At 38.2% G+C, this 27579-nt stretch overlaps 1 protein-coding gene across 2 annotated transcripts in view; it reads left to right on the top strand.

Annotated features, from left to right (window-relative positions):
- Positions 1-22070, top strand: part of tmem200ca (transmembrane protein 200C, genome duplicate a) — a 32354-nt gene extending 10284 nt beyond the window's left edge. The window contains exon 3 of one of the 2 annotated variants that reach the window (XM_078216427.1): positions 19875-22070. In XM_078216427.1, the coding sequence (XP_078072553.1) occupies positions 19899-21470 (1572 nt within the window). In that variant the 5' untranslated portion in view covers positions 19875-19898 and the 3' untranslated portion in view covers positions 21471-22070. The remainder of the gene's footprint in view (positions 1-19874) is intronic. The other variant, XM_078216426.1, reaches the window with a different exon arrangement.
- The last annotated feature ends 5509 nt before the right edge of the window (positions 22071-27579 follow it).

Raw genomic sequence — 27579 nt, 5'->3', positions numbered from 1 at the left:
GTTCCTTTCTGGGATCTTCTCATCCAGTCATAACAACAGCTTGGATTGCAACATGTGTCAATATGAGTTAACATGCAGGTAGGTTGAGCAAGCAATTAAGAATTCAAATGGTATGCTGGCCTTTATTGCAAGAGGATAATGGTACAAGAGTAAGGAAGCCTTACTGCAATTGTAAACGCCTTTGATACAACGCATCTAGAGTTGTATGTATCTTTTCGTTCTGTGTATCTAAGGAAGGATATACCTTGTTCATTCATTTTAAAGGCATGTGCGGGAACCTTTAGTTTTCCCTCTGCCATTTAATGACTATCAGCAAGACTTACGTGTACCACATTATTTATTCTTCCTCAAAAGGCATCACGATAGATCAAGTACATATCTCAATTTAAATTGGAAAAAAAATGACAGACTGGGTTAACAAGTATCGCCAAAATGGTCCTGCAGAGCGACCTGACTCTGCACCCATAGAGAAGTAAAGTAAGATAGAATTTCAGCATTCAAGGTCAATGCCAGATGGTGCACAAGGTAAGAAAAGGCACGATTTAGTACTCCTGTCAGAAACCAAAACTTCCATAGCATCTGTCACCTGAACTCGAGGAAAATTGAAATTCCACTGTTTTGTCATCTGACATAAAGAGAAGAATATGTATTGATTGGCTTACATTAGAAATATGTATGACATACTGATGAACTTCAACGTGCCAACAAACAAGACTAGACTGATTGAAAAAAACCATCTTCATAAAAATGACTGGTCAAGTGATTAATCAGTGGTTCCACCTTGCATGGCAGATGGCACAAAATTAAAGCCATTGATGATGTTCACACGCAAAGGACTACACGAAGGGAAAGATGTGCTCATTTGGGACATGTCCAAATCCCACCTTGTTACAAAGTAGTCCAAGATTGAGATCAACGAATACCGATGTGGCAGTTATTCCAGGCAGTTTTGCAAGTGTTATTCAGCTCTTGGATTTGTGTACATAAACCTTTCAAGGACAGAATACAAATGCTGTGGAATCATTGGATGTTGGAAGGCAAGAAAACATTTACTAAAGATGGAAATATACAAGTAGCCTTCCTCGCAACATGGTGCCAATGAATTTGATGCCAACATCGCTCAGTGGAGGACAAATACTTGTGGAAAGATAATGCCAAAATTATCAATGATTAAGAAGACGATCCATATGATGATATACAGCCAGGTTATTGGAATGAATAGTTCAGTGACTCGGATTGTGATCACTGTGAACTTGAAACATTTCAATATGAAACATTACAGTTAATTCATTATTGTACATGTATTGTTTTGGGTGAAATGTGTGTACTTTCAATGTTATGTAATTAGTAAATGTTAGAGAATTAATATAAATTCTTCAATGTTATTCATTAATTTATTCTATCGTGTCAGTTTGTCTTGGATCCAGATTAATCAAGTATGTTAATCTCTCAAATACATTGCCCGTGTAAAAGTTAACCCCCTGACTTTTAGCCTAAAAAATTAATCTCAAATATTTGACTTTTACCTGAGTATGTTTGGTACTTATCTTAGGGATGCATTGAAGATTCATCATATTGATTCCTGGAAGAGAATGTTGCCTGAGAAAGCGAGATTGAGTAGACGAATGAATGTTGTCTCATTGAAATATAAAATGCTGAGAGGGCATGCCAAAGGTCGATGTGGAGATTCTGTTACCTTTGCCTGGTCAGTGTGGAAATAAGTTGTATGGTCTCCAGGAATGGGGATCAGCTGTTAACGCCGAGAGGGGAAATGTGTTTACTGAAAGGATTGTGAATATTTGGATTACTCGACCTTAAGAGAACTGTGGATGTTTAGTCAATGAGTATATTCAAGGCTGAGTTTGACAAATTTTAGGATTGTTACAAGATTCAAACTTATTGTTGAACAGGGGCTGGGGACTGCACATCCCAACTGGCCTTGGGAGTTTCTGCGCATGCACAGAGTGAGGCTTGTGCAGACCAGCATTTGGCATTTTTGTGGGCCAAGGATAATGGCCTATTGTTCCTGTGTGAAGATATAAAATAATGGCACAAAAACCTCCATCACAAGACTCAGGAGCTACGTGCCTGACAGGGGACAGGGAGAATTCTCAAAGCGGGAGCCCAGAGAGCGGAGACAAAGAGGTCCCAAAGAGACAGGAGCAAAAAGAGGCTTGGGAGAAGCCCTGGAGATCTGAGAAAGCAGCAAAAGGTCAGTAACTGTGCTGTGAGCCTTTGGGGCAAAGGTAATCCTTTGGAGCAGTCGTGTTTTGCTCAACACAGCTAAAGACCTGAGGTTGTGCTTGTAAGTTGTGCTAGAGTTTAAAACTTGGGAATCCAGGGGAACGGAGTCTTGGGAGGTGGGATTGAAACATTGAGAGGTGAGCCATCATTGAGGCTGTCCAAAGGAGCAACATTTAGCCTGAGAATCAAACTGTTCTTGATGATGTTGAGCCACTGTATAAACAGATTTTAATGGTCACTTAGTATCAAAATCAGAAGCTACTTAGGCTCTCTAAAATTCATGTGGTTTACCCTAACCAAGCAAGAAATCAATTTATCAGATGGCAATACGTCATTAGTAATTTCTTCTCATTTATACAAATGAATGTTAAAAGCTAATCATTTATAAAAACAATGTTTCTAAAACCACCTTAAGGATGTACTTTTGAGGTCAGGATTCCAAATCATGCTAAGGTGACCAATATCTTTTCCACTGGTTATATTCTGGTGAATCCATCGTTCAGTGATTTCAATGCAAAGTAACCAGTGCTTTTATGTCCAGAGCCAATCATCCAACTTGCCCGATGCTATTTTGGATCCTGATTTTCCTACAATGCACCTTCAATTAAAGCAGATTTATTTAATTGACCTCAAAGTAAATTAACTTTGTTATAGCACACTTTGCAGGTCATGCATGAGCTGAAAATAATACAGTCCACTCTGTCATATTTTCATGTTGTTCACAAAAAATCAATGGAATTCTTTTGTTTAAATGATAAGCATTTAACGTCACTATTCAATATCACTTGACAGGCTATAGCAACAATAATTTAATTTTCTACAGTGCCTTTTAATATAGCAAGATATTTCATAGTTCAGGGTCACAGTGAAGCAGGTGTAAGTGCTGGTGATATATTCAAAGAAGTTGCTTTTAAGGAGGCTTTTGAAGAGAAGAAATGTATGAAGTTAGAGGTGACAAGTGGGAAGTTCTAGATGTATAGTAAATGGTTACATGTTCTGTCACAAATGATAGGAAGTAAAACACATCTAGTCAGTGGAATGGATCGTGCAAGCAGGACTGAGGATGTTGCACAGATAAAGCAAGACAGTTGAGTGATTTGTTGACAAATATGGGACAGGGATAACAAGTGAAGAAGGAATCCTAAGGGATAAAATTGAAAACAACAAGAGCAGAACTTAAAACTGAGTGGGACTAGAGTCATATAACTAGGGCTGTAGATGAGGATTTGAACTATAAAAGTAGGGGGAAGGTTTCAAGTGAGGGAAAATTTATAAATCTACAGAGGAAAGTCAAGGCCACAGAGCAATGCAGCGATTTGGGTAAAGATGAGCAGTGTATGCCAGGAAGGAACAAAAAGTTAAATGTTAATACTGAATCAGTGATTAAGATCAAATCAAGGGAAAATGGAAAAACGTTAAAATTAAAAGCACTTTTATCTGAATACATGAAGCATTCATAACAAGATAGATGAACCAATGACACAAATAGAGATAAATGAGTCCAATCTAGTAGTCATTATAGAGACTTGATTACATAGTGACCAGAGTTAGAACCTAAATTTTAGGATACTTGATGTTTTGAAGAGATAAACAAAATGGAAAGGAGGGGATAGGTAGCTTTGATTTGGGGGTAGAAAATGACATTAGGACAGTACTGATGAAAAATCATAGCTTGGAAGGGCAGGAAATGGAATCTATGGGTGGAAATAAAAAAATGGGTCATAAAATGTTAGTGGGATCAGGCCCTGTAACTGCAGTTGTACTATTAAGGGTATTAATCAAGAAACATGAATTTATTTTAAAGGCAATACAACAGTCCTGGGAGAAATTAATCTTCATATAGACTGGACAAATCAAATCAGCAAAAGTAGTTTGGAGGACAAGTTCATGAAATGAAATGCATTTGAGATAGAATCCAAGGAGAATTCATTGTGGAACCAAACAGGGAAGAGGATATTTTAGATCTTGTTTTGTTTAGTGAGGCAGGTTAAATTGGTAATCTCATAGTAAGGGTTCATCTGGGAAAGACTGATCATAATATGATAGAATTTCACTTTGAGTTTGAGATTGATTTAAGTATAAAGCCTGAATATCGAACTTAAATAACAGTAATTACTTAACTGGGGCTAAATTGGGATTGTTGGGAGTTGAGAATTTACACTAAAAGGTAAGACAGCAGATGAGCAATAGTGAACATTTAAAGAAATATCTCAATTTTCAATGAACCTACGTTCTATTGAGAAGTTTTAAAACTCCACAGGAAAGGAGGTCCATGGGCTGTTACCCATGCAATGCCTGCAATGTTATTCAAATATATTGATGAGGAAAGTCTTTGCAGGCTGCCCTCTCCCAGGAAATTAATGTAAGTTTTTGTAGGGCAATTTGAAGTGGCACTATGCAAACTAGTTACCCTAGAACTTTAATATGCAGCTACAGCAGGTAGTTACAAATGTAAAAGATAAGTTGGCCTTTATTACAAGGGGACTGGAGTAGGCAGATGTTTCTGCACTTGTATAGGGTCTTGCTGGTACCAAACCTGGAGCACCGTGTCCAGTTTTCATCTACATTGCTAAGAAAATATATATAGATATACCTCAGAGGGGGTGCAATGAAAGTTTACTGGAATGACTCTTGGAATGCAAATTGTCTAATGAGGCAAGTTTGAGTAAAATGGGCTGTACCTGGAGCTTGGAAGAATGGCTGCAGAATCTAGAATTGGGGGCAGAATCTCACAATAAGGAGATGTCGATTTCAGACTGAGATTAGAATTTATTTCACTGAAAGGGTTTGTGAACCTTTGGAATTCACTAGTTCAGAGGGCTGTGGATGCTCAGTCAATGAGAATGTTTCAAGGTTAAGATCAGTAGGTTTTTGAACTTGAGGGAGTCAAGGGATATGATGATCAAGCAGGAAAGTGGCATTGAGGTTCCCGATCAGCCAAGATCCTACTAAGTGATAGAACAGGCTTTAGAGGCTGTATGGCCTATTCCTGCTCCTATTTTTTTTATGTTCTAACTTTGTACAGGTATAGTGCAGGGTTAGAAATCTAGATGAGTTATAGTTACCTTTAGAGCCATGTAACAAAACCATTGGAAAAATTCCGTTTGGGAGAAACGTACAGAAACAAAAGTTCCAGGGATAACGACATAGAGAAAGCAATCGAACGATTTTTATGGCGGTAGAAGTAGAAAATCTGGCTGATGGACAGAATGTGGAGTTTGAAATCGGAGACTAAATGCCTCCCTGTGGTGGCACACGTGAGATCATTGGTCGGAGCCTACATTCTACAACTGAGCATTAGAGCTTTGAAATACTGTCATAACCACTGTAAAGTGCAACTGTGTGGTTAAAGTAACAATGACAATGTAAAAGGTTACAAACGATCAGAAAATGCAAGAATGTCTTCATTCATGATACAAGTATCTCAAACACATTAAAAATCTTTGTCAGTCATGAGTTATATGCTCACTGCTATGATCATTGGTATACATCATAACTTTTATATCTTTTACTTATGTTTCATAATTATAATAAAATACAGTGCCTTAACAGAAAGATAATACAAGTGATATAAGAAAAAATTAAAATATACAAGAAAACAACATTCAGATTAAATAAAATACATTGAAAATTACAAACACCTCAAATTGGAGCCAGATTAAACCTAGCCACATATTTGGGGCAGCAAAATCAATTTAGGGGATGAGCATTTGCTGTTCATTACAACCCTGTAAATTTGAGAATCTGTCAGAAGTTTGTTGTTTAATATGAATTGAGTTTATTCTGGGTAGAATGGTCTACTTCTGCCTCAATTTCCTATGTTCTTTTGCACATTAAATTTCTACTTGGGCCTACTTCACTGTAGCATTTCATAGATGCTTCTCAATTCCTGCAACCTCCACCATACCACAGATGTATTGCATTGTAATCTGCACTCCAGCAGTGATGCCTTTTGATTCCTATGGGCACTGTGTTTTGCGTTTTGCTTCAGATACATCTGTTGTTTATAGAGCTTTAAATTTAACAGTTCTTTTTCTCAGATTGTATTGTATACTTTGCTTTAGATGCCTACATGGTATACTTTGCAATGTTTTAGTCATGGTTTGCACTTTACCTTGTGTGATGGGGAAAAGGAAGTGTTCCAGTTTTATAAATTCTCACATCAGCACTGAATTAACTCAAGTATTGCACTGTGCATTCCTTTTAACATGTTCACATATTGTATTTTATTTAAAGCGCTGATATTCTTTTAATTTTTGATCATTTTTATTTTCTAAATGCTGCTGTTATTATGAATTGTCTGATTATAAACTAGATTATTTAAAATATTCCACGTGTCTTCCGCCCCCCCCCCCCCCCCCCCCCCTGTTGAAACTGGCATTAAATGTTTACTTTAGAGATTGAAATATGTTTAGAATGTTGATCTGGAGGTATGTATGTTGGAATATGTGCCCCCGGGTTGGGAGAAGGATTGCTCACTTTCACACTGTACCTAGGACCAAATACATCCTTAATCAGAGACTGCAGAGATGATAGGTACAAGAAAACAAGGATTCAACATTTTATGGGATAACTTTTCACAAAAAGTGCATAACCACTAAAATAGATGTGAAGGATTTATTTTGTTTAGCATTTGTTTTATGCAGAATTCACTCGCTACACAAAAGGTACGATCTGTGTTGGGATGTCTCCTGTATGTATTGATCTATACCACACCATCAATTAGTATTTTTTTGTTAACTTCTAGACTCTGTTTCCACCACATTGTTTTGTCAAACCTACTTGAATCTACAGTGTCTATTGTATTTCCTATGCACTGCGTATTAAGCATCTCTTCTTTTCAAATTGATTTTATTGCCTATGATTTTCTTTCGAACTAATATAGGGTCTGCCTATGCTATAGCCAGAATTCTAGAAGACAGCTATCTGTCCCTGTAAATGTCTTCAATTTGTATTTCTGTTTTTCATTGATTACAGAAAGCTTTGATTTTTCCCAATATTTCTGAAGCCCTGACTTAAAAATGACCTCCCTCACTGCAGAGGTAACTGTATTTTTCATCCTTGCTGATGGGTTATTTAAGAAGTTCATCCTTGCTGATGGGTTATTCAAGATGTACTTTGAAGAAGAGATAATTGTCAATGTAGCAAGAATTAATTTTGATGGCTTATTTGAGATATGGTCAGCAATTGTGGAACAAAGGCAAAGTAGTCAGTAGAAACTGCAGGTTCCTTGGTTACAATTTGACGAAAAGCAATATATACCTGAAGTCAGCACAGTGAACAAAATACTGCCAGTAGGTGGAAATCTGATGGGGAGAACAGTGGCAGTTTCATGAAGGTATACATGAAGGCTAATTGTGTGTGTGCTATGTCATTGGTTTGATGTCATTCTAGCTGAAATGTAATTTTTATTTCCATGGATAAATCTCCACATGTGTCTTTAAAAATAGAATTTGTTTCCATTTAACAGAAAGCAATTTCCTGCAAAATAGATTGTTTCTATGGAAATACTCATAGTGGTACGGATTTTCACCTTTTGAAAGGGGATAGTGGATACTGTCATGGTGAGTGATAATAAAAGGTGGGGAGAAACCAAGAATGGAGATCAGGGAAATCATAAAGATATCTAAGAGTCTAATGAGATTAGAGAGAATGGAGGAAGAGGAAACGCAAGTTATTGGACAATAGCCACAAAAATACAAAGGATAGCCACTAAAGAAAAAGACAAAGGATAAAAATAAAACATTTAAGACCAAAAATAGATTCATTTGAGACAGCTGTTAAAAATATCTTGCTAGATTGTTTAAAAATAGAATAGTTAACAAAAATTGTGAAACATTTCACGAAATAACTAAGTTTTCCAGTGGATTTTTTTCTAGTGCATTACAGCTGTAAGAATCTTATGCAGCATATTTTCTAGAGCAGTTATTATTTTGTTGTTGCTGTGTTTGTGGTTTTAATAATTCAGGTCTCCAGTGCCTCCTTATTCTTTACAAAGGTGATAAGGACACCGGAGAGTGGGATCTCACCCTCTCTCACGGTCTCTGTGGGTGGGAGATGAGTGGGGAAGTGGCAGCTCTGCAGTAACAAGCAGACTATAGGCAGCCAGAGCAAATGGAACGCTGCAGAGAAATGAGAACTACACATTTCTAGGAAATCTCAGTGGGATGAGAGAATTTAATTTGAGAGTAAAAGGAGAACAAACAGCTGCTTCAGGTGAAGTGGATGGAAGGAGATTGCAGAGCAGAACAGTGTTCACGGCTCGTAAAAGATATGAGGTACATGTTCACTTGTTCAGAAGCAATTGAGTAATTAAACTGCAAAGTAGCCTGGTAATGCTGGGGGAAATGTCTAACTGGAAGAGGGTTTTGTTTTTGCATTTCAAATAATTTATTTTGGAACCCAATTATGTGATGCCATTGTAAAATTGCAGATTGTTTTATTTTCTACTTATTCGTGTTTTGTCATTTTAGTTTAAAAATAATATTTAGATTTTACTACGTCATGTAATATAGATATCAGTTTTGTAGATTTGTTAATAACTTGCATTGATTAATGTTTATTAATGACCTGTATCTGTTGTCAATATTAAAATGAAATGCTGATTCATATTTCAGTCATTTTTCTATGAATTGTAAAAGCATAGTCTCTAAGATGCTGAAGATAACAGCAATTGCATGTAACAGACTGTGTTCTTTTCAACCTGGTTCGTTCATTATTTCAGAATGGAGTCAGTTTGTCACGGTATTATAGTTTAGTTTTTTTCGAATCTCTGGCATCCATAATTTATGTACATAGTTGAATATGGAGATTGTAATGTTGTAGTTTGATAACTCTCGTACCATGGATACTTTAGGTTCCAAAAATTGAGTAAGAAACTAAATGCAATTCTTAATGATTTTATTTCAATTATTTTTAAAAATAATTGTTGCAGTGTTTTCGCCACATTCTAGTCATTCTGAGGGCATTATGAATCATTCACACATTGTGGGATTGAAGTTACAAGTGAACAGGTTCCCTTCCCTGGGGGACATTAGTCTAGGCAATTGGAATGGGTAGTTTGGCATTTGTACGCCGAATCAATTTCCCAACACTATTGGTTTCTAAATCTGACTCCAACTATAGGAAAGAACCTGATGGAGCGTTTCTATATTAGTGACTGGCCAAGACCAGCAATAGTATGAAAGTAAATTGTGACCAGGGATTAGGGTTGGAGGATAGAAGTGATATTTAAGAGAACAATTTTTAATTGATTTTTATTGAAATAACTATGAAATGCCAAATGTAACTGAAATGTGGCAATATTTTTGGAGCGTTCTGTCTGAAATCTTACTGTTGCTGCAGCTTTACACTATAAGGTATTTAATTAAACTATGATCCAGTAACTTACAGGCCTTGTGTTGTGTCAAGGAATCACAAGTATTGCATTTCTCCATTTCAAGTAAAACACGTGGGCAGTTATAATTGAAACATAATGGGATTGATTTTCATTGGCTTTGCTTGAATTTAAAGGAGTAGTAATGATCTCAAAATGGGGTCGACTGGCTTATTGTCACAATATCCATGATGTGGCCAGATCCATGTTAAAAGGGGCCTACCACAGAGTGTCCAGAACATCTATCTGTTTCAAGAGACATGAGTCTTTTTTTATAATGGAAATGAAGGTCCTATGTTGTAAATATGACCCTGATTAGCATTTTAGCTCAAAACTGCTCAGACCATGCTTTGTGCTGTCTCTTATAGTTCTACACGCAATGGAATTGAAGAGGCTTCCCAAAGATGAGTGTCAAATTATCTCTGTAAACACCTATCCTAAAATGTAAAAAAATCTAGAATGCTGCTGTCTAGACCCCACACTGCAATCCTGACCCTCCTTCCCCATCCCCACAGCTTATTTTTCTGGCAGCTGTACCAGCCCATTCTTGAGGCCTTGATTCAGCAAACTGCACTTGCCTGCCATTCTTAAATGAAATTGGAGCCTCAATTATAGGGTGGAACCTGTCCTCAATCAGCTACATCAAGGACATGTTCATACTTTTCAAATTCCATTATGGTCCTGATTGGTCTCCCACATTCTATCCTCTAAACTTGAGGACATCCAAAACTCAAACACCCTATGCTTGCTGATCTGATGGCTTCCATTTAAGCAACATCTTGATTTTAAAATTATCATCTTTGTTTTGAAATCCCTCCATGGCTTGCTCCTCCCTATCTCTGTAATCTCTCTCTCCCTGATATCTATTTATCTGATTTTGGATTCTTGCTCACCCTTAATTTCATAATTCTACAATTAGTGACCCTGCTTGGATCCAAGCTCTGGAACTTGCTTCTTCCACCTCTCTACTTTTCTTTCTTCCGTTAGGACACTTGGGCGGCACGGTGGCACAGTGGATAGCACTTCAGCCTCACAATCGAACCCAGGTTCGATTCCGGCTTTGGGTGACTGTGTGAACTTTGCACGTTCTCCCCGTGTCTGCATGGGTTTCCTCCCACAGTCCAAAGGTGTGTGGGTTAGGTTAATTGGCCAGGCTAAATTGCCCCTCAGGCGGACCAGCAGGATAAATACATGGGATTACATGGTCCCCGGAAGGGTAGGGGGTTTTAGTTCAGTCGGGCAGCATGGTCGGTGCAGGCTTGGAGGGCTGAAGGGCCTGTTCATGTGCTGTAATTTTCTTTGTTCTTTGTACAGGGATAAGGCCTAGTGGGATTGTTGTCGGTGCAGGTTCAATGGGCCAAATGGCCTCTTTCTACATTGTAAGGATCCTGTGACACTCCTTAAAATCTATCCCTTGAACAAGCTTTTGGTCTTCTGACCTATTTTCTTATGTAGCTTGGTGTCACGCTTTGTTTCATAATCCTGCTGTAAAGCATCTAACTTTATTAAGTTAAATGCCCAATATAAGTTTTCTTTTCTGTGCATGTGCTGTTAATGTTTCTTGGTTTGCTATTACCAATCTGTGAAGGTATTAGACTCTCCCTTTTTGTGTGTTTTACATGGAAGTGAAGTTTGGCATGCAGTCAAATTGGATTTATCCTTGAACGTGTAACCTGGAAAGAATCCTTAATTTGTTTTACCATTGGTGGCAGTGAAAAATAATGATAAACAAGTTTGCCTTTGCTGGATTAATATTGAGTAAGAAAAGTTGATTAAATCTCAATTGTTCTGCATGCCTACATTTTAAAATTCTCATCCTTGTTTTCAAATTGGCAAACCCTCTTCTAGTTCACTTCCTTCTGGGAAGAAAATCTGTCATACTTACCTGGTCTGGCCAATATGTGTCTCCTGAAAAGACATTTTGACAGGTACACGGATAAGAAAGGTTTAGGGGATATGGTCCAAATGCAGGCAAATGGGACTGGTTCAGTTAGGAAACCTGGTCGGCACAGACAAGTTGGGCCGAAGGCCTTTTTCAGTGCTATATATCTCTATGACCCATAGCAATGGCCAAGTAAGCCATTCAGTTGTGTCAAATCACAGTGAAAAAGTATAATAAAAATAAAACTGGATGGATCACCTAGCATCAGCCTAGAGACTGAACAAGGCAAAGGCACACCCAACACAGTTGGCCCTGCAAGTCCTCTTCACTGACATCTGGAGACTTGTGCCAAAATTGGAAGAGATATCCCATAGACTAATCAAGCAACAGTCTGACATGTTTAAACCCACAAAATCATATCTTTCAGCCAATGTTCCAGACATCTCCATTGAAAGGACAGACCCACCAGAGGTGATGGCACAGTGATTAACATCAGAAGAGAGTGCCCTGAAAATGTTCAACTTTGACTCTCGATCTCAAGACTCCTATGCCTTCAGGTCAAACATTGGCAAGCAAACGTCCTCTAATTGTCACCGACTATCCTTCCTCAGCTGATGAATTCATTTTCTATCATGTTGAACCCTACTTAGAAGCACTGCGGGTAGCAAACACGCAGAACATGTTGTGGGTGGGGGATTCAGTGGCTTGGTGGTACCACTACTTGACTGGTCAGGCAGAACCTTGAAGGACATACTGTAGCTGTCAGACTAGGTTGCAGCAGGTGGTGAGAGAACCAATACAAGGGAAACATGTACTTGACCTTGTCCTCATCAATCTACCTGTCACATAATGCATCTATCCATAGCTAGAGCGAAAACCACACGACCTTTGTGCAGACTAAGTCACATCATCAAACTATTACTGTTACAAACCGAGCAGAGATGGGAGGATGGTTCCCCCTTTGTTCACCTCCTGACTAACTGTAACAAGATGTGTTTGAAAGAATGTAATGTTTTAACCCCTTGTGTGCCATGACTCTAAAGAAAAGATACAAGAAAGGCTTTCTTTAAATTCATAGAATCCCTACAGTGCAGAAGGAGGCCATTTGGCCCATCGAGTCTGCACTGACAACAATCCCATCCAGGCCCTATCCCCGTAACCCCACATATTTACCCTGTTAATCCCTCTAACCTACGCATCACGGGACACTAAGGGGCAATTTAGCATGGCCAATGCACCTAATCCGCACATCTTTGGCGTGTGGGAGGAAACCCACACAGACACGGAGAGAACATACAAACTGCACACAGACAGTGACCCAAGCTGGGAATCGAACCCAGGTCCCTGGAGCTGTGAGGCAGCAGTGCTACTTGGTTTGGTTTGACCTAAAAAGAGGGCAGCAGTGCTAACCACTGCCACCCAAAAGAATATTTTCAATGCTTGAAATGTACCTGCAACAGCACCTACTCACTCATTCACACACAAGAAAAGATGCAAAGATGTTGCACGCGCTTAGATTTCTTAGAGTCTGAAAAGTCACTTTTATGATTAATTCTCGAGAACATAGCGCACTGCAGCCTTGAGGATTTCCTCTTGGTTCACTGAAGGCAATGGAGATTGGACGTTTTCTGAAGATGAACTTACTCCATGAAAGAGCAAGCCCCTGGATTTGCTCCAGTTGAAGTTGTAATTAAGATCTCATTGTAAAGGTATAATTTGCGGGTAAAAGAATAACCATACTTCTCTGCCTGTGGTGAATTCCTAGGCAGGGTTCATCCTTTTCTGTGGTGGATTTGTTCCCTCTATAGTCTCTAACTCTTAAACAGATTGACCTTGGGTTGCTCAAGGTGTGACTTGTTATGGTGTTTCTACCCTAAGCTAGTTTCTGTCATGTGACCACAGGTGTTCCCATTTTCCAGACAAATGGTATCTGATGACATAAGCATGGACACAATGGGACTGGCGATTTGCATCTCATAATTGAATACATTGCCTTCGTACCTATTTTGTGGAATTCCAATTTGCAAACACTAAGTAAGGATGGCCATTGTATCTCAGTTTCTGAGGTTTCCCAAGTCTCCCTGATGGTGTTCTTTTGAAGCTTGGAGGATTTGTAGTTTTGACTTGTATTTCTTTGCTTTGACTTGGCTATTCATCAGTAGAAGCTGCAGTATTTGATGTTTTGTTTGTTTGAGATTCAACACTTGATCTATTTTCTTTCTCTCCTTGCTGTTCTCTCTCAAGACTGTTCCTTTCATGGTCAAATGTCATGGGTTTATCCTTTTCTTTATGTTGGCTGTGTTCCCTATCCTTGTTCATTGAATTGAAGCTAGTTCTTTTTAACAATTTTGTCTGCCATGCTTTGCTTTTTAGAATGATGACTCCATGTAGCCCCTGGTTCTTGAGGTTTTGGGAATCCTGGATTGTGGTTTTTCTGAGGTGAGGAAGGCATTTAATTAATGTCTTGCTGTCTCTCCAACTGCAGTGACCTGATGTGGTAGGAAAGTCAGTATCTTTATATGATTCAGTTTTGTTTCTAGTTCATTTGGTTATTTTCAGACTGGGCCACCAGTTCTGGTGAATGGATCAGCGTGGGTGCACTTACTATGGCGTCAACATTGACAGATGAATGTGAGATTGTACCAACATTTCCTATCACTTGTGTTGTCACTTTGATCCTCGCTGACCATTTGTGGGTGATGAACAGTTATGATTGCACTCAGGAACTCATTGCTCCAGCTGAGTACCTGAGTCTTTGGGAAAGAGCTGGATTAACTGTCTCAGCAAAGAGAGTCAAATATTCTGCACTGAAGTTCCCGTTGAGGTTATCACCACTGTTAGATAGGTTTGAGGTTCTCCAACATGGTATACTCAATGATTGTGTCCTCCTTGACAAGACAATGAACTTGTTTTGATGAAGTTGAGGGCAACACAGGCGGCTCAACTCTGGAGAGAAAATTCTTGATTGAGAATCACATCTCCAGTATATGCTTGCCCCCGTATTGGTGTGGTTCCAGAAGCATGCCTATAACTAGTAATCTGATCCCTCCCATGCTTCATAATGGGGTGTCTATTGTCGACAGCCAGAAGTTGGTTAACCGCAGTTCTCTATTGGACAGGACTGTCACACTTGCTCCTTGTCTAATTTAAAATTAGTAATATGTCCATTGACGCATATGTTAGCATTTTAGAAGTTATATCTGGAATCTTTAATCTCACATATGAAACATTGTTGTTGTTCTTTGTGTGACTCTTCTATTTTGTTTGATGGCTTTTTGTGCAAAGATTTGCTGGTGATCCTCTGTATGTTTCAAGACTTTTGATCTGCACATTTTCCTAGTATCCTAGCCTTTTACATTGGAAGCATTCTGCCATGTTTGTTGGATACTGTTCGCGCCTGTGAGGTTTTTTGATGCCACAATGCTGGCTTGGTTTACTGTTGATGTGGAGATGCCAGCGTTGGACTAGGATAAACACAGTAAGAAGTGCTGGTGTATGAGGTGGTTGAAACTTCTTACTTGGTTTACTGTTATCAGAGTTTTGATCACATACAGTCATTTCCCTGGAGGGTCTTTCACATTTTGTTGTTTAATGAGCTGCACCATGATTTATCTTCCACTCTTAATAAGGATCTATTTTGCTGACAGACCTCAGATTGTCAGACAATCTGTATTGTCTCCTCCAAAGTTGGATCTTCTTTGGATTGAAGGGGTATTGTCAGTCAGCCAACTCCTCTGCTGCCTCATATCAACTTGAACTTAACATCACCATAGTCACAGTCTTCAGCCAACTGATACAAATCATTGATGAAAGAGACCGCAAGTTGTCCAAGGTATTGGACATTTCTGTTAAACTTTGCTGTTTCAAAATTTTGTTTCTCGATTGGTTAATGTAACTCTCAAAGATTTCTATGACCTCTTCAAATTGTCAGATAATTCATGAATGCCTTTTCTGGCTATTACATTATCAGCAATTGAATCAGTTGAATATAAAAATATATTAGCTTGTTCAACCTCTGATTTATTATTTAATCCTGATGCAATACTGTATTTTTTAAAACTCCTTCTCTGTAGAGCCTAATTCTATGCCTAGTCTGGCCCTTCCATCTGCACAAGTGATTTTGGGCATGTAAATTTTGAATGCATTGCTGTTTTCAGCTCAGGAACGGCTTCCCTTAAAGTTTTTAAATAGTGCTGCAATAATTGAGTTTTCCTGCGCTGAGTTTTTCAGATACACACCGCGGTTACATTCTCCAAAGCTCGAAAAATTATCTAATCATTAAGGTCACTTAGTTACTTTGTTAATGGAGGATAGAATTTAGTAGCTGATTTTTTTTAACCACGAGGTTGCCATGCGTTATGGTGCTGTCTCTGGACACAGGCTGTGGCATATTTCAACCTGCACACTTAAAAATGAAGTCTCTCCCAGTGCTGCCTGGTAGCTGCTCTTTGTTTAGAAGCTCTTTTAAGCCTTTTTTATAAAGTTTGCTCATCCTTCCTCAATTGTTCCAAGGTTCTTTGACTGAATTTTGATCAAGATTTTCAATGAACCTCCATGTGCTATGATGGAGTCCTTCTTGAGCTGCACAGTTGACTTCTTCTCTGTCTCTCAGACTCCATAAAGGGGATTTTCTACTCTCCTTGTGGCGGGAGGTGGTGTACTGTTCACCAGCAACAGGACCTGTGAATGAGATTTCCCACTGACTGCACCACACGCTGCAGGGAAACCCATGACAGTGCGCCATCAGCGGGACCAGAAGATCCTGCCGGTGTGAATACCCGGAAAATCCCAACCCATGTCTATTATGGAGATTTTCTGGCAATTTCTAAATGTTTCATTAAAGTTTTCCATTTTGGTGCATATTTTTCAGTTTTTGTTTTTGGAGATGTTAGCATTCTTTACCTGCTGCACAATATTGTATGTTGTGTGGTTGCCTACCGAAGAGGCTCAGAGGCATAGAATTTGAATGTTAACTATTTATTGTAGAGCACAACTATGTACAGATATATAAGACAGTAGGCTTCTTTAGCCCACGCCATGAGCCATTTCCATTGAGATGACTACCAGACTACTTGTCATGTGAGACCCTTTATATCATTATGTAGGCAGTACTGTTTCCCAGCCCCACATTGACCCTTTCAGTCCTGAACACCCTAATATTAGACACTTCTATGTCCATCTACTCTTCTCAGTATCTGACCATTTATTGTGTATTCCATTTGTCATTTTTTCTATCCACCTAATAAATCCATTGATATTTTCCTGCAGTCTACAGTTTACATCACTGTCAATAACATGGCTGATTTTGGTATAAAATGCAACCTTTTGAATTAAATATAAATTGTTGATATGTACCATTAACAGTAATTAATAAGTCTTGCAAAACCCCACTGGAAACAGCTTCCTAGTCAGAAAAAAATACATGTTGACCAAAACACTTTGCTTCCTGTCACCAAGCAATTTTGGATCCACCTTGGATTCCATGAGTTTATAATTTTCTGACCAATTTGCCATGTAGCACCTTGTTAAAAGACTTGCAAAAATCCCATGTGCTACCCTCACTGCATCCTTTTTGTTACTTTATTACTTCCTCAGAAACCTCATTCAAGTTAGTCAGACACAGCAATCCCTTAACAAATCCATGCTGACTGTCTTAGATTAATCGCCTTTCTAAACAATGACAAATATTGTTGTTTCCAATAATTTGCCCAGTTATAACTTTAGACTGACTGGCTTGTAATTACTTGGGCTACTGCTTTTTTTAAACACAGTTAGCAGTCCTCTGGCACCATGCCATAGCCGAGAATACTGGAAAATAATGGTCAGAGTTTCTGCAATTCCTTTCCTTGCTGCCCTTAGCAGCCTGGGATATATTTCATCCATGCCAATGATTTATCCAATTTAATGGATGTTTCCTCCATATATTTATCCAATCCAATATTTCCTGCTTCTCCTCAACCACAATGTCTGCTCTACCCTCTTTTGTGAAGTACTGCCCCTTCATCAGGTGAGTCTCACCTGATGAAGGGGCAGCGCTCCGAAAGCTCATGCTACCAAATAAACCTGTTAGATTTTAACCTGGTGTTGTGAAATTTCTTACCGTGCTTACCCCAGTCCAACTCCGGCATCTCCAAATCATGGCTCTTTTGTGAAAAGAGATGCCAAGCATTCATTAAGAGCCATGACTTCTACTTCCACACACAAGTTACCGTTTTGGACATTAAGTGGTGCTTAGTTACCCTCTTGTGCTTTACGTATTTATGAAATATTCTTTAGTTTTCCTTGATTTTACTTGCCAATATTTTTTCAAGTTCTTTCCTTGCTTTCCTTTTTTTAAAATTTCACCCGCTGTATTTTCTGTAGTTCTGAGTGTTTTCTGCAATAAAGAACTATTGGCATATACAGAGTATTTTTTGCCTTATTCTACTGTAGATGCTCTTTGATATGCTGGGGGCTCTGAAGTCGTGAATCCACACCCTTTTCTCCTTGTGGGAACATATTAGTTATAAATCCTCCTTAGTTCCTCCTTGAAGGTCTCCCACTGTTCTGACACTGATTTACCTTCAAATAGCTGACCATTCCAGTACACTTTTGGCAAATTATTCCCCAGTTTAGTAAAATCGGCCTTTCCCCAGTTGAAAACATTTCCTGTTGGTCTGTCTTCATCCTTTTCCATTCCTATCCAAATCTAACTTAGTTATGATCACTATCACTAAAATTCTTTCCACTGGTTCCACCTCCCCAGATTTATTCCTTAAAACCAAGTCCAGAGCTTCCCCTTCCCTCGCTGTGGCTTCCTGCTCAGGCTAGCTAGTTAAGTGAAGTTGCCTCTATGGCACCTAGGAAGCTAACATATACAGAAGGCTCCTGCTGGCTTTGGATGGTGGTCCTTGTTGCCAGCAGATTTAAAACTGGAAGTTAGCTTTCAGTGGCCCCAGGATGGGCAAATAAGCTGTAGGCCCTAACTGAGTGAGAGCCTGTGTAAGACTGCACAAATCTATTTGACATAGGATTTTTATCACCGGTGGAAAATTTTAACCCTCCTATAGGAATTCAGCTTCATGTCTCAGAGATGACTCAGCGATGACTGCAACACTTGGTGCTTCACAAAAGGGACTGTTTACCTCACAATAAACACAGTTTTTGTTTAACTGTTTAAATTCTGAAATTGGGTAAGGATATTAAGTGAAATTTTTTAAAAACTGACTTTGAATTAGTACTTTATGGAGAAACCCAAAGCCTAAATATGAATTGTTGAAAATATTTAACTAAATCACTGGTCAGTAATCATTATATGGATCTGTATGATACTGGTTAAAATCATGTCTGCTGAAAAATCATCACTTCAAATCTGATGTTTATATGAAAGAGCAAGGCAGTTAAATATCTTGAACAATTCTGATGGTTAACAAATCTCCCTGCAAAGTGCTGATACATAATAACTTGACTGTGCCTCACATACCTCCTGAAAACCAGGAATTAAATAGATAGTGGAAAGGATTTTGGTAGGAAATGGAAAATTAACACACTGTCCATATTTTATAATATCACACACATCCTGTTCTTTTCAGGTACAGGGGGTTAAAACCAGGGCATACGACTTCAAATTATGTGATTTTTTAAAAAAACCGTGATTTGTGATTTGTTTGATGGAGGATTGCAAAACAGAATTAGTCTATGGCTCTTGCAATCACTGTAATTACTACTTAATGTGACCCGATAGGCAATCTTTCTATTGCTAAAACCTGCAACCATCTCATTCATTCAGCTACATCAGTGATCAGTAGCTACATCAGTGGAAAAATGACTATGTAACAAGGGCCATTAATTTCTTGTGCTTGGCTACTTTTTAAAACAAACCATACAAACTTGTTTCTCATTTCTCCATTTTATAATCAGTCCTATCAACAAATATGATATTTTGTGCACTTGAAGTTGGAATTTTAAAATGCTGCTTTCTCTTTGTGAAATTTTACTGTGCAGAATTTGCTGCTGTAAATGGTGGACTTATAATGCTCTTTGTTTGAATAGTAATCATGAACTCCTATTCATAATAAACAAAATCAATGCTGAACCCATGTTGCTATTTGAATAAAGACTATCCAATTCCTAAAGAAGTCCCATAAAAATTCTGAGATCTGCTAGAATTTGTCCAATGCTGCTGAAGTGATGATGAATGCTACATAAACTGACCAAATATTGTTTGTGTCAGTCACTGTTGCTTCCTGGCAATTAACTTTTAAAATTTGAATTGCTTACAAGAGCGACATTTCAGCTCACCAGCTATGAATTAGATTTAGTCACCTTTTAATAATTATACATGTTGTCCTTTCTGTTTGCATTCCTTAAATTGTTGTTTTGTTTTTTTTTCAGATATAGCTGATAAGTGGATTTATCATGATAGCAACAGGAGGGCTTCTTCGTATTTCAGCCAGGAGACAAGATTCCTTTCGATCGCGTAATCATGTTAAAAAACGCAAAAGGAAAGCAAAAAAGAAATGTAAGAGTGATGTGGTGGTGGTGAAAGGCAAATTGAAGCTATTCTCCATTTCTGGACTGATTGCTGCATTTGGAATCCTGGTGTTGTTGATAGGGATAGCAATGACAGTGATGGGATACTGGCCTAAGGGCACTGACATTTTTGAGACTATTAAGGTCCAATCTTACAATACTACTAATACCACTAGTTTAGAGACTACACTAGAGATTATTTCTAATTTTTTAGCCAGCTACCTACATTCTGAAAAACTGAAGGTTTTAGGACCCCTCATTATGGGAATTGGTATATTTTTGTTTATCTGTGCCAATACAGTTCTTCATGAAAATAGAGACAAGAAAACCAAGATAATTAATATACGAGACATCTATTCTACAGTTATAGATGTGCACAATTTGAGGACAAAAGATTGTGGGCCACTTAATGGCTTTGTCAACTATGTGCAGTCCAAAAGCATGGATAATCTCAAATCTCCTGATTCATTTTGTGCAGCAATGTTGGCCAAAAGTACCTGGCGGACACCTCAAGGTAATACTGTGAAGCCAATGGATCCAAAAGACAATGTTGGTAAAAAGCACTGCGATTTTGTAGCAAACTTGCAGCAACAAATCCCCAAAGATAGTAAGACATTCTCCGATACTGTGTACAGTATTTGCAGAGACAGAATCAAAATGAACGATAGAACCCAAATGCCCCAGATGTGTGGAGCTAAGTCAATCGTCACTTCTTCCATTAGTGCATTCACACTGCCTGTCATCAAACTGAACAACTGTGTCCTGGAAGAAGGCGTCGCCAAATATGGGAAAAATGGGAACGAAACACAAGCTTCAGAAAAATGTAATGAAACTCAACAAGCATCTGACCATTTTGCCTCTGATCAGATTGAAACAATTGAATCTATTTCAGCAGATATAACCATAAGCAGTGATCACCTTGGAGAAAATAACCAGAGCACGGAAACAGAGACTTCAAATACCTCATGGTTAAATGGCAACCAGTTGGTATCTAACAAAAGCTCACAAAATTCCTCTTCTCAAGTATCCCAGGTTTCTCCTGTTCCACTTCAGAAAACAGGATCCAACCCTACTCTCCACACTTTATCGATTCACTCTAAACTTATGAATCTTGATGACTATCCTTCCACATCCATGATACAGGATGAAGGGATAGATCCAAGCTGCACACATTCAGATTGCACCAACAGTAAGGGCTACATAAAGTTAGGTGACAAGGACTCTTTTGAGTCTACTCTTGTACTACCAGAAGCCATAGACAAGTCGAGTGATGATTGTACAAAGAGTCTTAATAAAGGCATCATACAAGAAAGTATAATGCCAAGCAATGAACAAAAGGGGGATAAACTTCAAAGGTGTGTGCAGAGACAGTACACAAAGAGAGAGAAGTTGCTCATGATTTCCAGTTCTCACAATACCCTACAAGATGATGATGATGATGAAATTGATAGTAATTAGTAATAGTATAATCATACATAGTTGGACTCAAACACAAAAAAATGCAATGAAAGCTGTAACAAATGAAAATAATATGTCACTTTTCTGTAGTTATTGATTATTGAATGTCAGTCAAGCTCCAAAGACTCCTAGGTTATTGTTGTGGAACTGACCATCCAGTTTCTTTAGTTGCTTCCAAATGTAAATACATCAGCCATTGGGTGGCAATTGTTTACCTCAGATAAACATCAACTGAGAGTCTTTAATATCAGTTATTTGTAAACAGCTTGTGAACATTGAACATTCTGTCATCCTAGGATTGTAGTTTACAGTTTTGAACCATCAAAATAAGCCAATTAACTTGTACTGAATTCTATATTCTGATAAGTCAAAGGATATATTGGTATCTTGTATAAGCACACAATTCACTAAACCACACACAAATGTGATATTGAAACTGTTTAGTGTGTCATTTCATAATTAAGTGTACAAAATTATTTGCATTTGTGGTCACTAATAGAGGTCTGACCAAGTAAGTTATTTCTGTAATTGAATTCTGTATTATGCCTCATTGCTTGTGTTCCTTAAATTCTAGAATTATAAATATTTTTCTCATTTTCATCCAGCCTTCACGCTTTTTTATCATCGCAGTAGTTTATTTTTCCAATGAACTTAATTTTGGCCTAAGTGTCTGAATTCCATACCTAGTTACGTATACTTGCCCTTGACACAGTTTATGTCACCGCAATCAGTTTATTTAAGAAAACATGGAATGAGAAAACCATTTGGTCCAGCGAGTGCACTCAAGTATAATGGTGTCATTTTATATTTCTCTAGAATTAGATTGAAAAATATTATTAGCAGGGTAGATGGTCTCTTGAATAGAAGAATAAGGGAGCTGTAGTTGCATTACATATGGCCATGTTAGATAAAAAAAGAAAGACATCTGAGCCTTTGAACTATAAGCCCATGGCAAGTAAGCTTAATTTCAGCTGTAGGGAAGATATTTGAAAGCATTATACACAGTAATAAAAAATCTAGGGGAAGCGCTCTTATTGAAGGTGTCTAATACAGCAATAGAGGAGTTATTACTTAAATAAATGCAACTAGTAGATGAAAGAAATCCAGGAGAAATATTTTTCAATAAAAACAGGAAATGCTGGAAATACTCAGTAGATTTAGCAGTATTTAGCAGAGAAACCGGGAACATTTTGGGTCAATCACCTTTCATCAGAACATGAATATTGTTTACTTAGATTCACAGAAAGCCTCTGAAAATCTTTTGTATGTCTGGCTACTTGGGGGGGAAAAATGAATGTCTTGTATTACTTTGGAAATACAGGAAAGATTTATAAATAGACATTTGGTATTACAGAACTTGAATATTGCTGAAAAAAGAGACATGCTATCAAAGCTTTTAATCTTGCACTCATCAGGACAGCTGTGCAAGATAAACCAACAGTCAGGTGTCAACAATTTATACTGCATAAGAAGAGAGTGCTGATTGGTTGGCAAGTGGACTCTGGTAGATTCTCATGGAGAATGCAGCAGACAACTATTAACTGTGGTCCCCTTACTGTTGATTTATCTTGTGTAGTGGTCCTGATGAGCGTAAAAGGATAGAGGGGAACCAGTAGATAAGTTTTATGTTTGGACTTCCAGAAGGCATTTAACAAGGTACCTCACAAAAAGTTAAGTCACAAGATAAGAATTGGAGGTAATATATTGGCATGGATAGAGAATTGGCTAATGGGCAGGAAACAACGAGTGGGCATAAGGGGTTCTTTTGCAGATTGGTGACCTGTAACCAGCGGGGTTCCACAGGGATCAGTGCTGGGACTGCAACTGTTTACAATATAAATGACTTGGAGGAAGGAATCAAATGTACTATGGCCAAATTTATAGATGACACAAAAATAGGTGGAAAGGCAAGTTGCGAGAGGGATATAAACAGTTTGCAAAGAGATAATGGGTTAAGTAAATGGGCAAAAACTTGGCAAATGGAGTATAATGTGGGAAAATGTGAAGTTCATTTTGGAAGGGAGAACAAAGAACAGTATTATTTAAATGGAGAAAAACTGCAACCCAAGGATGTTTTCTATTACTATGGAAATACAGGAAAGGGACTTGGGGGTACTTGTGCATGAAACACAAAAAGGTAGCACACAGGTATAGCAGGTAATCAGAAAGGCTGATGGGATGTTGGCCCTTATTTCAAGGGGGTTGGAGTAGTTCAAGGGGGCGGCCCGGTAGCACAGTGGTTAGCACTGCTGCTTCACAGCTCTAGGGACCTGGGTTCGATTCCCGGCTTGGGTCACTGTCTGTGTGGAGTTTGCATATTCTTCTCGTGTCTGCGTGGGTTTCCTCCGGGTGCTCGGGTTTCCTCCCACAGTCCAAAGATGTGCGGGTTAGGTTGATTGGCTATGCTAAAATTGCCCCTTAGTGTCCTGGGATGCGTAGATTAGAGGGATTAGTGGGTAAAATATGTAGGGATATGGTGGTAGGGCCTGGGTGGGATTGTGGTCGGTGCAGACTCGATGGGCCGAATGGCCTCTTTCTGTACTGTAGGGTTTCTATGATTTCTATGATAAGTAGGGATGTCTTGCTGCAACTATACAAGGTACTGGTGAGACTATATCTGGAGAATTGTGAGCAGTTTTGGTTCCCTTATTTAAGGAAAGATTTTACAGCCTCACTCACCCCGAAACCGTAAAATCCCGCTGGGGTCAATGGACCTTCCCATGCTCCGCCCCTCACCTGCTCCAATTCCCAGGGCAGGCAGGCTGGTAAAATTTCAGCGATTATTTCATTGGAGGTAGTTCAGAGAATGTTCACTGAGATGACTCCGGTATGAAGGGATTGTCCTTTTGAGCAAAGATTAAACAGGTTGGGACTCATTGGAATTTAGAAGAATGAGAAGTGATCTCATTTGAAACATATAGGATTCTTCAAGGGTTTGACAGGGTAAATGCTGAGAGGATATTTCCCTTCATGGGAGAGTCTAGTACCAGAGAGCATAGTCTCAGAATAAAGGGGTTTCATTTTAAGATGAAATGATGAGGAATTTCTTTGAGGGTTATGAGTCTGGAACTCCTTACCACAAAGAGCTATGGTGTAATGCCCTTGTATATATTTAAGGTTGAGATGGAAATTTTTGATCAGTAAGGGAATCAATGATAATGGAAAAAGGGGAGGAAAGTTGACATGCAGAATGTTGGATCAGCCATAATTCTATTGAATGGCGGGGCAGGCTTGAGGGGTCAAACATACTAAACTTATGGTAAGATAAAAGCTTTCAATAGTATTTTTTTACTATATCAGAATTGTACAAAGTAAATAATCATTGATGAGAAGGGTTTGGATTGCAGCCCTGTGACTTGCTTTTCTTTCCAAGGGTTCTATGCTGATCGTTTATTATTATTAATTGCACAGCTAAATTTGGCATTGATGCACAAAATGTGTAAATTTTGGTAACGAAGAAACTGGGAGATTGCAAGATGATTTAGATAAATAAACAGCTCATAAATGGCAAAAATGTGTTTTAATCTGGAGAGGTGCTGTATTATGCACATGGAGCTAGCCAAACCAAGGCATGTCTATTTAATGCATCAAATTAACAGAAGAAAGGAACTTGTGCGTAGTCACTGATATTAAAAGTTCCTGAGCAAAGTAAGGTACCTGAGAGTCCTTGCAATTACTGCTAGGTAATATTGTACAACACTAAGGGCTCTGTACTTACAATTTATGGGATTTAGGTTCATCTACACTTGGTGTATTACGCTCAGTTTTCATACCACATTAATGAATATTGAGGCTCTGGAGAGACTAATGTGGATGAAACTTAAACTTTGGCTTCAAGAGTTAGTTATGAATTTTGAGAAACATTGATTCAGTGAAGATATATTTGAATCTACAAAAGAATTGGATATAGTATATTTATATCAGTCATCGAGCAATGGAATTGGTCTCCAATGGAAGACGGAAAAGGCAGCAGCAAAGTAGCAAGCCACTTTAACCATACCTATTTTGCCCTTCGCTGAAGACCAGTTTCACCTGCTTGATATCAGCAGCTAGCAGACTTGTATATAAAATTCATTACCAATAATCAGCTCAGATTCCAGGACTATTTATTTTTGCAGAGATTGTTGCCCTTTGCAACTAATTACCAGTCTTTTAAGATGCGCCTTGAAAAAGATATTGGGAAGTCCATTTAAGTTGATTTATTGAAATGTCATCATAACCATACTCTGCTGGAGTTCTCTTGATTGCCTTATCAATTTCCTGGATTTGACAGTTTAACTTCACGTCCCCAAAAAGATACCACTGTCAGAGCTGAGGACACAGTTCAAGACTGCGCCATCCAGTGGTTATGGTGAGTATTGATTAACCTTTTTTTTTCATTGCTCGTCAAGTCTTTATGGATTTTGTCCTCTCCTTATAATTATTTGTGCATACCATATTAAGTTAATTTTTTTGTATCTCTATTGCTAATTTTGTACTGTTAGCCTTCATAAATAAGACACTCGGGACACCCAGCAGCATAGGAACCAGGCTATTCTAGAGAATATCTGACCACCATAGTGTCTATCGATTCAATAATTTTTAGCCATATTTCCAACTCTTTTGAAAGAGTTAATGAACAGTACCAATTGCTTTAACTAGAGGTAGGATTCACAAATCCAGTTTTCACTTACTGCCTTCTCTGAAATGTGGCTATTATTAACTTATCGATCTTTTCCATTGACCTGACAGCTTAATGTTTGCCAAAATGAATACAACTTTAACAGCAGAGAACTCAAATTCCTTGAATACTACTTGGAACCTAATTTACACAGTGATGGAGTAATATTTTTTAAAAACTCCTTTTTATGATTAATTTACATTTCTCTTTTTTGATATTTGTCAACTATCTTATCAACTGGTGTTGAAATTGATTGCTCCAATTTTCATGCCGATTATACATACATTTTCTATTTTAATATGGGTGGCAGTAGTCAGCACTGCTTCCTCACTGCACCTGGGACCGGGTTCAATTCCAGCCTTGTGGAGTTTGTACATTCTCCCTGTGTTTGCATGGGTTTCCTCTATGTGCTCCAGTTTCCTCCTACAGTATAAAGATGTGTGGGTTAGGTGGATTGGCCATGGTAAATGTGTGGGGTTAGGCAGGGGAGGAGGGCTTGATAAAAATACACTGTTAGAGAGTCAGTGCAGACTCGATGGGCTGAATGGCCTCCTTCTGCACTGTAGGGATTCAATGATGATAAATCACAATTTTGACCTGGTAGTACTTTCTGCGTAAAATGTTCATGTACATATGTTCCTACTTTTACCACAATAAACAAGTGTTTTGCATATATTTAACACCAATGAATCAGGTGTGCAAAAGAATATAATTTTAAAATCGATTCATAAATTGAGGATTAAGGTAGACTTTACTTCAGTGCATTGCACTATTCAAGGTTATGCCTTCCCTGCAATCCCCAAGAAATTCCAGCAATTTAATGTAAAAGCATAGCAATAGTGAAAGGGGAATAAATATTTACCTAAGGGTATAAATTTGATATTTTTACAACTTAAAATGTTAAACAGTATCTTGAGGCTGAGGCGCACAGGATATGAACATTATTGTGTCAACGGAAATGAAATGCAGACTGCATGTTTTGCTTTACAAAGTCTAATTAAGGTAATAGAATCAAATACAAAACAAAATGTTGAGGGGTAAAAGTGCAATTATCTCAATTTTTGAAAATCAATATCAGATTTATATTTATTCACAACTCCTTTATTAAGGAACAGTGCTACAAGTCGCAGTGCACTGCACGGGCATGCGCTACAGTGCTGCAGAATATAGCATTTTCATATTTCAGAAATGTCATTTTTCAATCACTTGACCTCTATCCACTATCCATTTATAAACTCACTGTAGAAACCATCAAATGTCACATTATGTAAACCTTCATCTGCACAGAATCTAATCATTAATGATTTTATATTCACAGCTTTGGCTCTGATCACTACACAGAAAATATGTGCATACAATTCAGTACAAGCATTGTTCTTCAAGATATATCTGAAAGCAAATCAGCAAAATATTGTAAAATACAGCAAATGATTATTGAAATTTTGTCTA

Source organism: Mustelus asterias, chromosome 7 (assembly GCF_964213995.1).
Source record: "Mustelus asterias chromosome 7, sMusAst1.hap1.1, whole genome shotgun sequence".
In the NCBI taxonomy this organism is placed as follows: domain Eukaryota; kingdom Metazoa; phylum Chordata; class Chondrichthyes; order Carcharhiniformes; family Triakidae; genus Mustelus; species Mustelus asterias.
Note: the sequence above shows the minus strand (reverse complement) of the source record. Positions and strands in the feature narration are given on the sequence as shown.